The sequence below is a fragment of the Leptopilina boulardi genome, unplaced genomic scaffold (genome assembly GCF_019393585.1).
Source record: "Leptopilina boulardi isolate dan_hultmark-lab unplaced genomic scaffold, ZJU_Lbou_2.1 LbouV2_332, whole genome shotgun sequence".
Taxonomy (NCBI): domain Eukaryota; kingdom Metazoa; phylum Arthropoda; class Insecta; order Hymenoptera; family Figitidae; genus Leptopilina; species Leptopilina boulardi.
In genome coordinates this window covers 3,780,312-3,796,124 of record NW_026137899.1, presented here as the reverse complement: position 1 = coordinate 3,796,124, position 15,813 = coordinate 3,780,312, and the positions used below count along the sequence as shown (strand labels likewise).

At 28.0% G+C, this 15,813-nt stretch overlaps 1 protein-coding gene across 1 annotated transcript in view; it reads left to right on the top strand.

The window, feature by feature from the left end:
• Window positions 1–15,813, top strand: part of LOC127285410 (transcription factor SUM-1) — a 158,032-nt gene that overhangs the window by 11,564 nt on the left and 130,655 nt on the right. Inside the window, exons 2-3 of the mRNA XM_051311412.1 lie at window positions 4,027–4,300; window positions 4,827–4,997. Of these exons, the coding sequence (XP_051167369.1) occupies window positions 4,027–4,300; window positions 4,827–4,997 (445 nt within the window). The remainder of the gene's footprint in view (window positions 1–4,026; window positions 4,301–4,826; window positions 4,998–15,813) is intronic.

Below are 15,813 nucleotides of genomic sequence, written 5' to 3'. Positions count from 1 at the left end.
TGCTCGCTCAGTACATTGATGGGGGGACTGTGTGATAGAACATAGTGACGCGCAGAATCGCTCAAAAAAAATAAAATCATTTTATTTTTTTATTTTTAAAGAACTATTTATTGTAATAAAACAAGTAAAATCGTTTTTTAGTAATGCATTAACAACATGTGATTGTTAGGCCACGTGACCGTCGCAATGTTAATTTTTTCGACTAGTTTTTTATATAAAAAAAATTATAAAGAGGTTTAAAATATATGCGGAAGAGTACAAAAGTAATAGTTAAAATACTACTTTTTGTATCGCAAACTTTAAATGCGTTTTTCTCAAAACGTACTTTTTGAGCTCCGTGCAATGCAGCTCAGTTAGTTTTTAATCGATTTTCATTAAAATTACTCGTAATCACCAACCTCGAAAACCCCAGATACCAAGATTCTTGAAAATTGATTCATTTTTAAAATATCATGTCCGCTATATTGAATCCGCCATTTTGAATTTTTGAAATCTGATGTCAGATTCTTATTCAGCGACTCCGAAAACCCCCCAGTAACCAGTTTGAATCAAATTCGTCCATTTCAAAAAAAAAAAAAAAATATCCGCCATATTGGATCCGTCATTGTTAATTTTGAAAATCTAACTTCAGATTCGTAATCAGCGACCCAAAAAACCCCCAGATAACAAGATTCTTGAAAGTTGATACTTTTTTAAAATTTCATGTCCGCCATATTGAATCCGCCATTTTGAATTTTTAAAACCTGATGTCAGATTCTTATTCAGCGACTCCGAAAACCCCCGAGTAACCAGTTTGAATCAAATTCGCCCATTTTTAATTTTTTTAAAGAAAATTTCCGCCATATTGGATCCGCCATTGTTAATTTTGAAAATCTGATGTCAAATTCGTATTTGGCGACACAAAAAACCCTCGAGTAAAAATTTTCAAGCGTATTTGAACACTTTTTCCGATTTTTTTTGTAAATTATCCGCCATATTGGATTTGCCATTTGCAATTTTGAATGGTGCCACATTGCACTTGAAAGTAAACATAATAAGCTAAATTTTAAGTCTATGTAGACATTTTTCTGTTAAAACCATTTTTGGGCAGAGGGGGTCTCCCAGTGACATAGAATGCCCCATACATAAAAGTACACATCGTTCACCCCAAGTCGAACGTACGTATAAGTAAATAATATTTTAGAAGTTACGTAAATTAAATATTCTGTTTAAAATATACTTAATTTGTGAAACTTTTTGGGAAGTTAACTAACTTTTATGAGCAGTGCAGAATGTACGTACATATCTCGTAAACTCCTGATAAAAACTACTTAGTTTCAGGTTACGTTTAGAACTTGTCTGTGACAGTTTACATACGAAATACAAAATTGAAACGTTATTAAATATGGAAACATTTTTTGGTATCTAGGGGATTTTGGGGTCGCTGATGTCAAATTTTCAAAATTCAAAATGGCGGATATAAAATAAAAAATTCATAACTTTTTAAAAGTTTGACCGCCATATTGGATCCGCCATTTTGAAAATCTGACATCAGATTAATAATCAGCGACCCCGAAAACCCCTAGATACCAAATTTTATAAAATATTAATAATTTTTAAAAGATATCTTGTCACTTTTAATTAAGGGGTTGTTTTTACCCCTAAAAACCACAAACGACTTGATTTAGCAAAACGGCCAGACACGGTTATTTTTTTTGGGTCCTTGTTTCCGAAAATGTTGAATTTTTTGTGGGTCAAAAATCGTATACCGCTATCGTCGGAACTTCATTCATAATTTTTTATTAATATTTAACCATTTTTTTAAACAATTTAAGTTAAAAAAACAAGGTTAAAAATTAAAAAAGTCCGCCATTTTGTTTTTTTCATCGAAAATAGTTGATCTTAGTTCCGACGATAGCGACAAGTTTACTGTTCAAGAAAATATTAAAAGTTTTATTTTTTGATGACCTGAATTAGAGATATTGTGTCCGCCAATCACAAGTAAGAGTATTTTCAGGTGGCCATGGCAGCAAGATAATCCATAATAAATAGGGAATAACATTTTTTTAATAGTTTAAAACCCCTTCTTTTAGGTATAAAAAGTTTGAAGTATATAAAATAAATTTTGTAATAAAAAAAATGTTTAATAAGAGTCACTGGGATGTGGTACTAACCCACAACACAATTTTTTTTAACTAACTTAACTTACTTTTTTTATTTTTTTAAATTAATGTTTAATATTTCAAGAATATTGTGTAAAAATTTCAAGCCGATCGGAGCAAAATTGACGAAGTTATATATATTTTAAAAAGTGATTTAAAAGAAAAGATCTTTTTATTTCAAAGAAATCTTTTTTCTGGGTGTAGTACTAAAGACTTTTTTTATTTATTTTTTTAAATTGAAAATTATTCTACTTACGGGTTACAAAAGAAACGTATTTTTTGTAATTAACTGAAATCCAAGTAAAAAGTTGATTCGGTATGTTGAGTATCCTGATTTGTAGTGAAGTTGACACATTAATTGTTCAATCGAATCTACAGCGAGTGTGAAGGAATGAATTTCTGTTGTAAATGTGCAGATGGCTTTATTGCCCCTTCATGTAGTATGTTTTCACCCTATTCTGTGCGGAACGTTTCTTTTTATAGGTCATATTATATTTTTGCTTTTTGTCTCTTTTTTGTGATTCTCACAAATCGTGTTGCAGAATTTGTTAGCGCGCAGAGAACATCTGGAAACATTCCAATAGATCGTCTATATACCTGCATGTATAACAGCATAGAAATGCTAGGACATAATTACACATAATTTACAATAATTGCTCTTGCTCGTGTACACAACATATGGCATAAACGATAGTGGATTATTATATTATTGGAATGAGTCGCTTATTTGTTTCATTACCTTAATTAATTCATTCAAAGTAAAAGGCATATTTTTCAAATGTAAAGTTAGTGATCAGGGTCTGCACCGGAGTGGGGCAAAATTAAGTAAAAATTATTCAACATTATAAAAAATGTATGTGTATAATATTTATATTTAATTAATTTAATGTGTTAAAATTTCTTTAAGAGCATTTGAACCTTCGTGACGTCACAAATCATGGCGCATGACACGCAAACTTCTCAGGTATGTGAAAAGCACAATTTTGAATATTTTTTAAAAAACCTTTTGGAAAATGTTCAGAATAACATAGACTCTGTCTGTTATGTGCGGAAAATTCAAAATTTTGCGTATAAAACGTTTTTTAAACAATGTTTAAGTTGGTTGTCACAAGTAAGGAAAAATACACGAATTGCTTATATGTAGGCATTGTTTAAAAAACGTTTTAAACGCAAAATTTTGAATTTTTCGCACATAACAGACAGAGTCTGTGTTGTTCTGAATATTTTCCAAAAGGTTTTTTTAAAAAATATTCAAAATTGTGCTTTTCACATACCTGAGAAGTTTGCGTGTCATGCGCCATGATTTGTGACGTCACGAAGGTTCAAATGCTCTTAAAAACTCTTAAACGAGTTCTGATTCTGTATTCAACGCGGGTACCATTTTATATCTAATGCCGACCAAATTTTTTTTACAAAAATAGTGATAAATATATATTATTTTCAGAATTTATAGTTTAAAATGCTTTCAAATTGTAAATGTCACGTTTCAGAATTTATTTTTCAAAAAAATATTAAATAGTTATTTATGATACACCCCCTCTTTTACCTAAATTTGCAACAATATTGGCAACATTATCACTTTACGCACTGTTATAAAAAGAGGCACTTTACACAAAGTTTTTCATGTGTAAAATTTAATTTTATAAGTTAATGTTGCAGAAAATTATTATTTTGACAAAGTGAAAAAACTGAATTGACATTCACTTAAATACTCTAAAAATGACTATATGATTTCATTTTTAGTTGATAATAAATAAAAAGTGACGATTAAAGAGGCTCGTTAAAAATTGAATAGCTATTTTTAAGAGCCATTGAAATCGTACGCTATAAAAAATGCTCAGAAGTAAAAACTTTTTTATATGGAAAAAAAATTAAACGTTTATAGATCACATTCTCGTTATATACCTGACTCGGACGATACGTCGTCGATAGTGTCGGCGGATGCATCTGCAGATTTGGGATCACCCTCAGCAGATGGTGAGGAAACGACCGAAAGCGAAACAGTGGAACATGTGCCACATCCTCATGTTTTGGATGTAGATTCACCCCATGGACCACGAAGATGTCTCCTCTGGGCGTGTAAGGCTTGCAAAAAAAAGACTGTCACGGTTGATCGACGAAAGGCAGCAACTCTTCGAGAAAGACGACGACTTCGAAAGGTTAGTCACTCTTTTCTTTTTCTTATACTTTTATTCCTAGCTTCCTTCTTTCTACTCCAATATTCAATATTGCCTTCATATTAGACTTGACGGAATGTTTGTGGTGTCAAATTAAAAATTATCGAATTTACATTTAGTAGAATTTTAAAAACAGATTTTATAATGAGCCCAATTTTAACCCTTAAGCTGTAAACATGGGTCACTCGTACCTTTTGAAAAGTGACACCTCTTGCTATCTCGGAGATGGGGGGAGGGGGGTCAGTCAAATTATATTGTAAAAAATTGTACACTAATGAGTTTACACTATTTGTTTATAAATATATGTTTTTTGTAATCAAAATCAATATTTTTGCACAAAAATTATCATTAAAACTATGGTTCAAAACAAATAGAATACTGTAAGAAAAATAACATTTCAACAAAAAATAAATTTTTTTACTTTTAGGTGGAATGTTTCAGAAATTCTTACTGAGATAATTTTTTGCTTTTGTTCATTTTTTACTAATTTGAATGTTTCCTGTTCCAGGTGAATGAAGCTTTTGAGGTGTTAAAAAGGAGGACCAGCAATAATCCTAATCAACGTTTACCTAAAGTGGAAATTTTGAGAAATGCTATTGAATATATCGAGAGTCTTGAAGCGATATTACAAGGAAACCGGGGGTCGGGTCATCAGGATCACGTGTCAGTTGAACATATGGTGAGTGGCAAATATTGACTAATAGTAGTATAATCACAGTGAAACATCGGTTAAAACCCAAAGATAACATAATTCGGGTTTTAATTGGGCTTAAGGGAACTCAATTTGACCCCTATGAACTGCCCAGTGTGGGCAGTTCATAGAGATTATTCCCACACAGCACCCAAAATTCCCTGAAACTTGACAGAACCTCACACGGCGAGGTTAGAAAACTTTAGTGGCAAGGTTCATACAAGTTTGTGTCGATGTTTAAATGTCCACATGAAAAGAATAATCACACGAAACTTTGAGGAAATATTACACATAAATAGTCACGCGCAATGTTCAGTCAATGTTGTGTCAGTATTCACCTATACTTATTATATTAGTAAATGAAATTTTTATAACTAGGCGAAAATGTAATTTCAATATTGACACAACATTGACTGAACATTGCGCGTGAATATTTATGTGTAATATTTCCTCAAAGTTTCGTGTGAATATTCTTTTCATGTGGACATTTAAACATCGACACAAACTTGTATGAACCTTGCCACTAAAGTTTTCTAACCTCGCCATGTGAGGTTCTGTCAAGTTTCAGGGAATTTTGGGTGCTGTGTGGGTTATTTCCCGCATATTACCACTTTAGAATGCTTTACTCAAATTTTATGTGATCGGCTTGTACGTTGGACCTCGGAGTTTAACCTGATTCCTGAATCGCAAAACGGGTTCAGAAAGGTAAGAAGTTGTGTTAATCACATTTTTACCTTATTATCTATCATTCGAATTCATTTAAGTAGACCGAACACAGTAGTATATGGCGTCTTCGTCGATTATAAAGGGGCCTTTCCATCTAACCTTAGAAATGATACCTATATATAAAATTACGTTATTAGGATGGTTTAAAAAATAAAAAAAATGATTAATTTTGATATAGCAGAGAGTATTGTGAACCCTTTTTGATCACTAAATGCGAATTTGACATTAAAATTGCAAAATTTTTAAATTCATAATGGCGGATGCAATATGGCAGGCAATGTTTTATAAAAGTCACTAAATTCACTCGAAAGTTGTTATTCAGGGGTTCTTAAGGTCGCTGGTTACGAATCTGAAGTCTGATTTCAAAAATTCGAAATGGCGAATCCAATATAGCGGTATAAAAATTAAAAACTCATTGAATTTGCTTGAAAGTTGTTACTTGGAGGTTTTTGGGTTCGCTGATTACAAATCTGTAGTCGAATTTTTTAAATTTGAGATGGCAGATCTAATACTAATAATCTAATAATAATATAATACTCTAATCTAATACTATTTTGAATTTTTCAAATTAGACTTCAGATTCGTAATCAGCGACCCCAAAAACCCCCAGGTAACAACTTTCAAGCTAATCTAATTAGTTTTTGATTTTCTCATCCGCCATATTGGATCCGCCATTTTTAATTTTTGAAATTTGACTTCAGATTCGTAATCATCGACCCCAAAAACCTCCAAGTAACAACTTTCATGCAAATTCAATGAGTTTTTAATTTTTTAATCCGCCATATTGGATCCGCCATTTTGAATTTTTGAAATCAGACTTCAGATTCATAACCAGCGACCTTAAGAACCCCTGAATAACAACTTTCGAGTGAATTTGGTGACTTTTATAAAACATTGCCTGACATATTGCATCCGCCATTTTGAATTTTAAAATTTTGCAATTTTAATGTCAAATTCGTATTCAGTGATCAAAAAAGGTTCACAATACTCTCTGCTATATCAAAATTAATCATTTTTTTTATTTTTTAAACCATCCTAATAACGTAATTTTATATATAGGTATCATTTTTAAGGTTAGTTTGAAATAAATCAAATTTATCGCAGTTGTGCGTTACAGGAAAAACTTTTCCGAGTATTTAAAAAAAAATATTAAAATCGGTTAAGATTTGTGTTGTTGGTAGATTTTTGTCCACAGAGGGTCATTTTTTTCCCACTGTGCAGCGAAGGGTCTATACCCAAGAAGTTCGTGTCACACAGGGTGTACTTCAAGGCGAAGTTCTTAGTCCCCTGGAGTTTCTGTTGTTTGTCTCTGACGTCAAAGACTTCTTTGTGATGCAAGGTTGTAGGGGTCTTTCAACTAATAGTATGGAGGAAATCTTGATGTTGGGTTATGCTAACGATTTTATTTTACTTTCTGATACTTCTAACGAATTAAACAAAAAACTCAAAGCTTTGCATCTTTATTGTTCCCAAAATAATCTTACTGTTAACGTTGAAAAACAAAAATTGTCATTTTTAGTAAATCTGGAAATTCATCGGCAAAAAAATTTAAGTCTTTTAAGTTTTCAGATAAACGAATTGAGGTCTTTGATGAATTCACATATTTGGGTGTTGTTTTCTCGGGTAGTTGCTCTTTTTTGCCTGCTGCTAAAAAAGCGATTAGTGCTGCGAATGTTGCTGCGGGTTCGGTTTTGAGGGTGATTCACTCGTGTGGTGCTAACTCCTGGGATTCTTATGTAATAATGTTTCATAGCTTGTCATTGAGTATTCTTTTTTATTCTATCCAAGTGTGGGGCCTTAATTTTTTGGACCATTTGGAAGGTGTTCAACTTTCGTTTTATAAGAGACTCTTATCCTTACCCATATGTACACCGAACTACGCTGTTAGACTAAAAACAGGTTCAATAAATATCTCGTTTTCAATTTTTAAGTTGGTTCTTTCTTGGCTTAACAGGATCGCGGAGATGGACCCTTCTAGGTTTCCAAGGTTGTGCTTTGAAAGACTTAGATCTTTGGCCTTGAAGGATCCATCAATGGCTTATTTCCCTGCGTTAAAGTATGACAACAATTTGGAATTTTTGACAAATATTTTGTCTTCGAATGACTTTAAATCTTTAAAAAACATTGTTTCTTTAATCAAAAAAATTTTAGCTGAGCGTTAAGTTGTGTAGATTGTTGGTATGTTTTTTGTTGTGTTTGTATATTGCTTTATATTAATCTTTTATTATATTCCGATACGAACGTATTCCTCTTGTACGCATTATTATATGCATAGACAAGTGTAATAAATAAATAAACACTTTAGAATGAGACAAAGAAAGTGTGGTTAGATGTGATAAAATGACGTTAAATAGTTGATATTTAGAAAAATTGTTCCACTAAAAACATTTCTCAAATCTCCTAAGTACTACTATTCAATTCTCACATTTTTCCTGTAGGGTAAGTCCAGGATAGATGGCCATACTTTTATTTAAATGTACGTAAAAATAAAACGGAAGCAGTTTTTATATTAATTTTTATTGATAATTAAACAGTAAACAATATACATTAAAAAAACAAAAAAATATTTTAAATATTGCAATATTAATAATTTAAAAATTAATGTTTTTTAAAAAAATGCAATTGGCCATCTCTCCAGAAATGTACATGTAAGATGGCCAATGCTTCAAATTAATTTTGGCTTTTTCATTTACACCTGTTTTCAGAACTAGGCAAAATAATGAAGAAGGTTTATATTTCATACAAAAATTTTTTCGACATATTTTTTGCTTTCATTTACATTCTGTCATTAAATGAAGTAAGAATATCGATAATAAGTGACATTTAATAACAAATTCTGTACAAAATTTTAGTTGGCCATCTCCCCCGGACTTACCCTAAGAAAAGTAAATTCCAGTCACAATATTTTAACTACTAAACTGAAAAAATGACCAAGTTCGAAACTAGATTTTTTGGAAATTTTGTACACCCTGTAAGAAATTGTAGATAAAAAAATGTCATATACATAATTAAAACTAAAACTTGATGTATGTAGGCATTTAGCATTTGTTTAACCATAAATGTTGAAGTTTTTACTTTGACATAATAAATGCTCATTTTATACATAAGAATTCGAGATCTCAATTATCTGAGACGATGCGAGATTAAATTATAAAAACAATATAATATAGGATCGCTTGTTTCTTCTTATTTTTCAATTTTCTCGATTTAAATCGATTTATGTCGATATTTATGCATTTTTAACTGTATTGATTATTACCCCAAAAAATTTTAAAAATACGAAAACGGAAGATTTTAAAAATTCGAAAAAACTTTAGAACAAATCAAAATTTTGAAAATTTAATAATGCAGAATTATAGTATTTCTCTTCCTTTACACAATAGAATCATAAATTAAAAAATCTGACTTTTTAAGATGTTTTCCGAGCAATGAAAGAAACTGTTACACATCTGTTGAAACTGTTACCCTGACTATTATTGCTTGCAAATAATTTTTTTGCAGTAAAAAAAAACTTTCAATAATCGATATTGTATTTGTCGCACCATCTCTTGAAAAATATAATATTTTGACTGTGCTTACTAATCCATTTCCAATACGTAAACAGCAGGCTTTTTAAATTCTACTTTTATATTTGTAATCTCTTTCTATTTCAAAAAAAAATATTCTGCCTAGAAAATTAATAATTGTTTATTTTTTATTAAATATTTTTATTTATGAACGTTTCAAATTTTATGCAAGGAAGTTTTTCAATAACTCTATATATTTACAATGATAAAAATTAAAGAAAAATTATTTTTTCTTTACGGCGCCGCGCCACAGTGAAATTTTTTTCAAATTCTTTTATGAATTTTGATGACATTCAAATGGAGTAAATTAAAAAAAAATTTAATGTATTTTTAGAAAGCCAAAATGAACGTTTGAAACGAAAAATATAATTTTTCTTTATTTTGTTAACCTTCTAATATATAATACTAAATTTGTTAACCCATTGGGGTAAAAAACGAGTTAAATAAATAATAATAATAATACTAAAATTTGTTTTATATTTAAAAGAAGGTTCTTTGAGTGTAGTACTGAAAATAGAGAAAAAATATTCCAGTAATAGAGCAGCATGCTATCGTTATACGGTAATGTTCTAAAACGAAGCACTACAGGAGTTTGCTAATTGCAAATTGTTCAATATGCGATTTGTCGAACATTTATTTAAGTTTCCACAATATTAAGAAGAAAATCTAGTTAATAACTTATTCATTCTACAAAACAGGGTGCTTGATAAGAAAAATAATTAACTATAATAATTTCCGTATTCATTCATTCCGTCTGTCCACACTTGAAGTTAGTCGTATTTTGTTCCTTTTGTTTTTCTAAAATTTTGACAATTCTTGATTTCGTAATATTTTATGGTTAATGCGGCGGATATTTTTATTCATCGTCATTAATATCATATACTAAGTGACAGTTTAAAGTAAAAAAAAAAAATATTGTTTATTGTGTGCAGCACCAGTATATTTCCTACTTGGTATTTATAGAAAAAAAAGTTTCAATTATAATATAATTTTTATTATTATTTATAAATTATTATAAATTATTATTACAGATAATTAGAACATTTTAACTTATAATTATTATTTCTTTCATTATTTTTTCATTATTCATTATTATTTATTATATATTATTATTCATAAATTTATTATTATTAATTTGTTTTTATTATTAATTATTAAATTGTTATATTTTTTTATCTGTAAACGATATAAAAATAGTTTGCTTTTTTAAAAAATTTTCAATTTGATTTTAATTTTTAATTTCAGTTTAAAGTTTAAAACATTACAAAGTTTTTTTTAGGTTTTATTTTTTCAAAATTTTAAAATATTTTTTAATTGCTTAATACTTTTTAAAATATAATTAATAATTTTCAGTTAATTTAATTTTCTTTTTGATTACATAATTTTATAGAAAATACAAAAAAATATTTAGTAAAATAATTTTTTGTAATTTCAAAGATTATAAAAAATCATCAAACATTGACTTTATCAAAAATATTTATTTCTAAAACTTTAATATTTATATTTTAAAATTTTTACTTAAAAATCTTATTTTTTTAATATCAATTCACAAAAAAATGATCTTACTCGTTATATACATTCTGTCAATAAGAAAATCCATTCGTCAGTAATATCTTTTATCCCAACAATCTCTTCCTTTTCGTATACAGTATACATAAGTAACAAAGGATATTTTAATAATAATTGACACAACATAATTAATTTTTCTCGGCATTTCAAGTGGCGGCGGTTATGTTGGCGATACTAGAATTGATTTATCAACATTTACACCGCCAATTTTGTAACTATTGGTTTTAATTTATGTTTTTCTTATCATCACTCTTTCGATAGGTTTTTTCTTGGGTTTTCATTGTTGTTACAATGATGGAAGAATATTTTATGATAATAAATTTTCCCTAAAAGTGATATAGAACATTAGACGTTTGTAAAAATAGTAATTTTTTATTTGAAACGATATGAAAACCTAACTTTTTAACGTCCCACATATAGACACAGCACACTTTATTTCTTAAACATTTCATTAAAAGATTTGAAATATTTCAATGTATAAGGTTCATGAACATTAAATTGGAAGCTATTTTAATCTGTTAAAAGATATTGTGTTTTTCTAAAAAAAATTAATAATATATTCACCAATTTTAATGCATTTTATGTTATGTAAATTTTGTAAAACGTAAAATAGAAATTGATTCTATTAAGTAAACATATTAAATATACATATTATAAATATTTCCTATACTAAAAGAAGTATATGAAAACTAATTGAAGTAATTTGAAAGTTTTATGAAAAATAAATAGAAAAGATGAAATACTTCCAAATGGATTTCTTTCGAGATAAATTTATATAAATGATTGTTCATGTATCTAGAGATACTGAATGCATTTGTTTTGCTAAAACTTTGTCTCTGTGTCGTTTCGATGTATCGCATTCATACATCTTTATCAGTATACGCACTAAAATTAAAAAAAAAATATTTTTTTAGATTTATTTCTAAATATAAAGAAAATTGTTAAAATAGTAATAGTAGAACGTGCCTTCCCCCTTGAAGTTTGTGCTAGAAATTGACAATTTGTTGTGAAACTTGTTATTTTATATTCCATGATTAGATAACTATCATGTATTTTGATGTCATCGTTGGTCATCGTTAAGAAAATAAATATGTTTGTTTATAAATTAAAGTAAAATATACTACCTAAATTTAAAATAATTACAAGTAACACTGAAAAGGGAACATCATTTATTGAACATGATTCTTGTGTCGAAAATTGCAGGTTAAAAGATAAGTATAAATATTATTTATACAATTCCTATGAAAAAGTCTAGGTTAGTAATATAAAAACAATAACATTAGAAGTATTATTTTTATTTATTTTAATTACTTATAATATTTAATATTAAATTTTATTTTAACAAAATTTTATTATTTAATTGAACATTTAAATAGTTTATTTTTAATAACTGTTCTAATTTTTAACAATTTATAAATTTTATTTGACTTATTTCTTTCTTCAGCTTCTTCTATGCCAATGTTTCATTTCGAATCAATAATCTTTTATCGTTCAAAGGACCAATTGCAGAGAAAATTTTTTAAGGTGTTCAAAAATGTTATACTTTATTTTTTTTCAATCCAATGTTTAATGCTTATTTGGTAGATTATATCAGTTCTGAAAATTTGGAATTAGATAATACGCAATATCAATATTAAAAAAAATAACTTTTTACTTAATATAAATTTTTAAATCAGAATTTTAATAAAATAAAATTTGTGATACATTTTTGGTTTAATCAAAAGAAAATATAGCCTTCTGATTTCCAAACAATTTATTTTTCATCAAACATTTAATTTATTTTTTTATTATTTTGTTTACTTATTTCTCGAGAAAATATCTAATAAAATTCTGGAACTTCTCATACTTCATCTGCAATAATAAAAAATTTAACTTAAATAATCTTAATATTTATTTTTTGCTTTTAAGTTCTTAATTAATTAGTATATTCAAATCAAAGGAAGGTTATTATTTTAAAAGTTATACTCCAGGTCTGGAAACAATTTTTTTATGTCACCAGATTGACCAAGGATTAAATTTGACCACGTTTAAAGACAAGAGTTAATTCGTGCTGATTCTTTTTTTATTTTTTAAAATGGATTAATGTTACTATTAATTTTCTTTTCTTTTTCTGACAATTTAAAATCTTTTATAATTATGTGAAATTAGTAAGTATTATATTCTTTTTCTCGTTTTTCATTATATTAAATTCTATATTATAATTTTGGTCTCACATGAAGGGATTGAATTGTGCCACTTTTATAAAACAGTGAAATTGTAAATTTTATTTAATAAATTCAGACTGAGAAGAATTTTACTAATCTTTGTGGCATTTATTTTTCCGCACATCATCAAATTCTTACTTATGAGTAGGTTAAAAATTTCGAGAATTAACCTTACAGAAGATAATGATACCATTAATATTTTCATTTAATACAATTTACTATCTAAAAGAACACAATTTTAGATGCAAATTTCCACAAATTTTTTTAAAAAATATTTTAAAATGGATACGTGATGTGTCATCTTCTTCAGGTCTGCACCACTTTGCAGTGGCCACGATTACAAAAAGGTGGTTCATTTAAAACACAAATTTCAAATGGATTTTGTTAAATTACAAGATAATCCAGTTCCCAATCGAAGAGTTTTAAAAAATATTGACCACTCAATTTTAAAATTTTCAATTTTTATTAAACTGGACGATGGTTTCTCCGCTATAAAAAAGAGACTTATACATAAAAAATTGCGTCGATTGGGAACTGGATTATCTTTTAATTTAACTAAATCCTTTTGAATTTTGTGTTTTAAATGAACCAGCTTTTTGTAATCGTGGTCACCACAAAGCAGTGCAGAGCTGAAGAAGATGGCACATCACGTATCCATTTTAAAATATTTAAAAAAAAAATTTAAAATTGCGTTCTTTTAAATAATAAATTGTTATACATAAAAATATTAGTGGTTTTATTAGAAAAAATCTGGCAGCCCCCTGCGGGGGCGGCCACATTCTCGTCACGCGCTTCGCGCGTAGGGGCTCGCTTCGCTCGCTAGTTTGAGCGCGCCCTGGGGCGCGCGAAGGATAATCGTCCCGCTTCGCGGTCCGATATTATTACGCGCTTCGCGCGCTTTGTTTGTTTATTACAATTCAAAACCTTTTAGCAATAATTACTTTTTAACTACACTCTGTAATACAAAAATTTTCCTATTAAATTTAAAAATTGTATTAATTATACTACCAGAAAGTAGTTGAATGACCCAATAATCTATTTGGTAGAATGAGATTTTGTAGTTGTTTCAGACTTTGTAGTTGATTTAATTAATTTTGAAGTAAAATGTCAAGAAGAAAGAAATTATTTTTATTAATTTTATTAAAAAGAGTAAAATTAATTACACACAGAGTTAAAATAAGTAAAAAAGTAGTTATTTTAAAAGGGGATCTTCATATAATCGACTTGTTTTGAAAAATTTATTAGAAAGGTTTAAAGGTATTAGAATAAATTTTTTATTGGGCAAAAAAAGAGAATGACGGCACTGTAGCTGTTCAAACTTAGTTCCTTAATATTGCGCCGTGGATTGGCCAGGTTTTTGTAGTTAAGGAAAATCGACAAACCAAATTATTTACTAAAATAAGATATTCCGCTTTGAGCTAATTTCAATTGAGTAAAAGAAAAAATTAATTGAAAATTTAAAAACACTAAAAAAAGAACTTTAAAGTAAATGCATTTTTTAAAGCAACAAATTTATTATATGAGGTTTCGCTCTCATGTTTTTATTTATATTCATAAAAATTTTTTTGTACAATTTATATAAGTGAAATTTTTGGTTTTTATAAATTAAATTTCATTTTCTTAAAGTACTTTGACTTTAAGGATAACATTCTCATCACGACACTCGCGTTTCACGCTCGAAAATTAGAATCATACAATTGGAAAAGTAGACATGCATTAACCCATCAATAAAATTTTTACAGGTAATTTGAGGCTATATCAAATAATGTGCTAAAAGAACCGAAAATTTTTAAATAAACAATTTACAAGCATTAAAAAAAAGATTTTTTTAGAATTTTTGTTCAGTTTTTTAATTTTTTCAAATCTTAACCCTTCAGAATACCTTTAAATGCTAAAAATATCGGGTCAAAAATGTTTCAATACGCCATTTTGAATATTTAAAAACTGACTTAAGAATCGTAATGAGCGACCTAAAAAACCAAGGAGTAGAAAGATTTATTTAAATTTGTTAAAAGATTGTTGAAAAATGAATTTTCTCTTAAAAAATAGTTAATTTATAATTCTTTATAATTTTGCCTGCTACACTAATTATTTTTGTTTCACTTCACAATGCTTTCGTAATAGTGAAAAAAATGTTTTAGGAATACTGCTTCAAAACTTTAAATCTAGAGAGGAAAGTTGCTAAAAGAAAAGGTGGCAAAATAGGTTAAAACTGGTCCGCAAAAAATTAATGAGTAAAATAACACATCGAAAATATTTTAAAACTTTTGTTACCTTAATCGTTATAGAACATAACTTTTTTAACTTCTTTGTTTTAATCTGTATCGAAAAGTGTTAAAGAAAAAAAAGTTTACAAATCTACAAATACATGAATTTTAACTAATTCAAAAGTAAATAATCGAAAAAATACGAAATTATGGTATAAACAGCGCAATATAAAGTATTTTAAAATAGAGGATTTTTTGAAAACAATAGCAATGTTTGGAAATGGAAAACAATAGTTGGACTTATAAAAAAAAAAAATCGGAACTTTATGAGTAAGTCACTGTTATTTGTGTTAATTTAAGGTGGTATAAACAGAAACAATACATACATACATACATACATACATACATACATACAAACATACATACAGACAGACAAACATTTGTTTAAAACCTATTTTTTTGGCATTAGAAAGGCTTGAAACGTGGAGATTTACACGAAATAGATGTTGATCAAAATCGGGCAAATGTAATA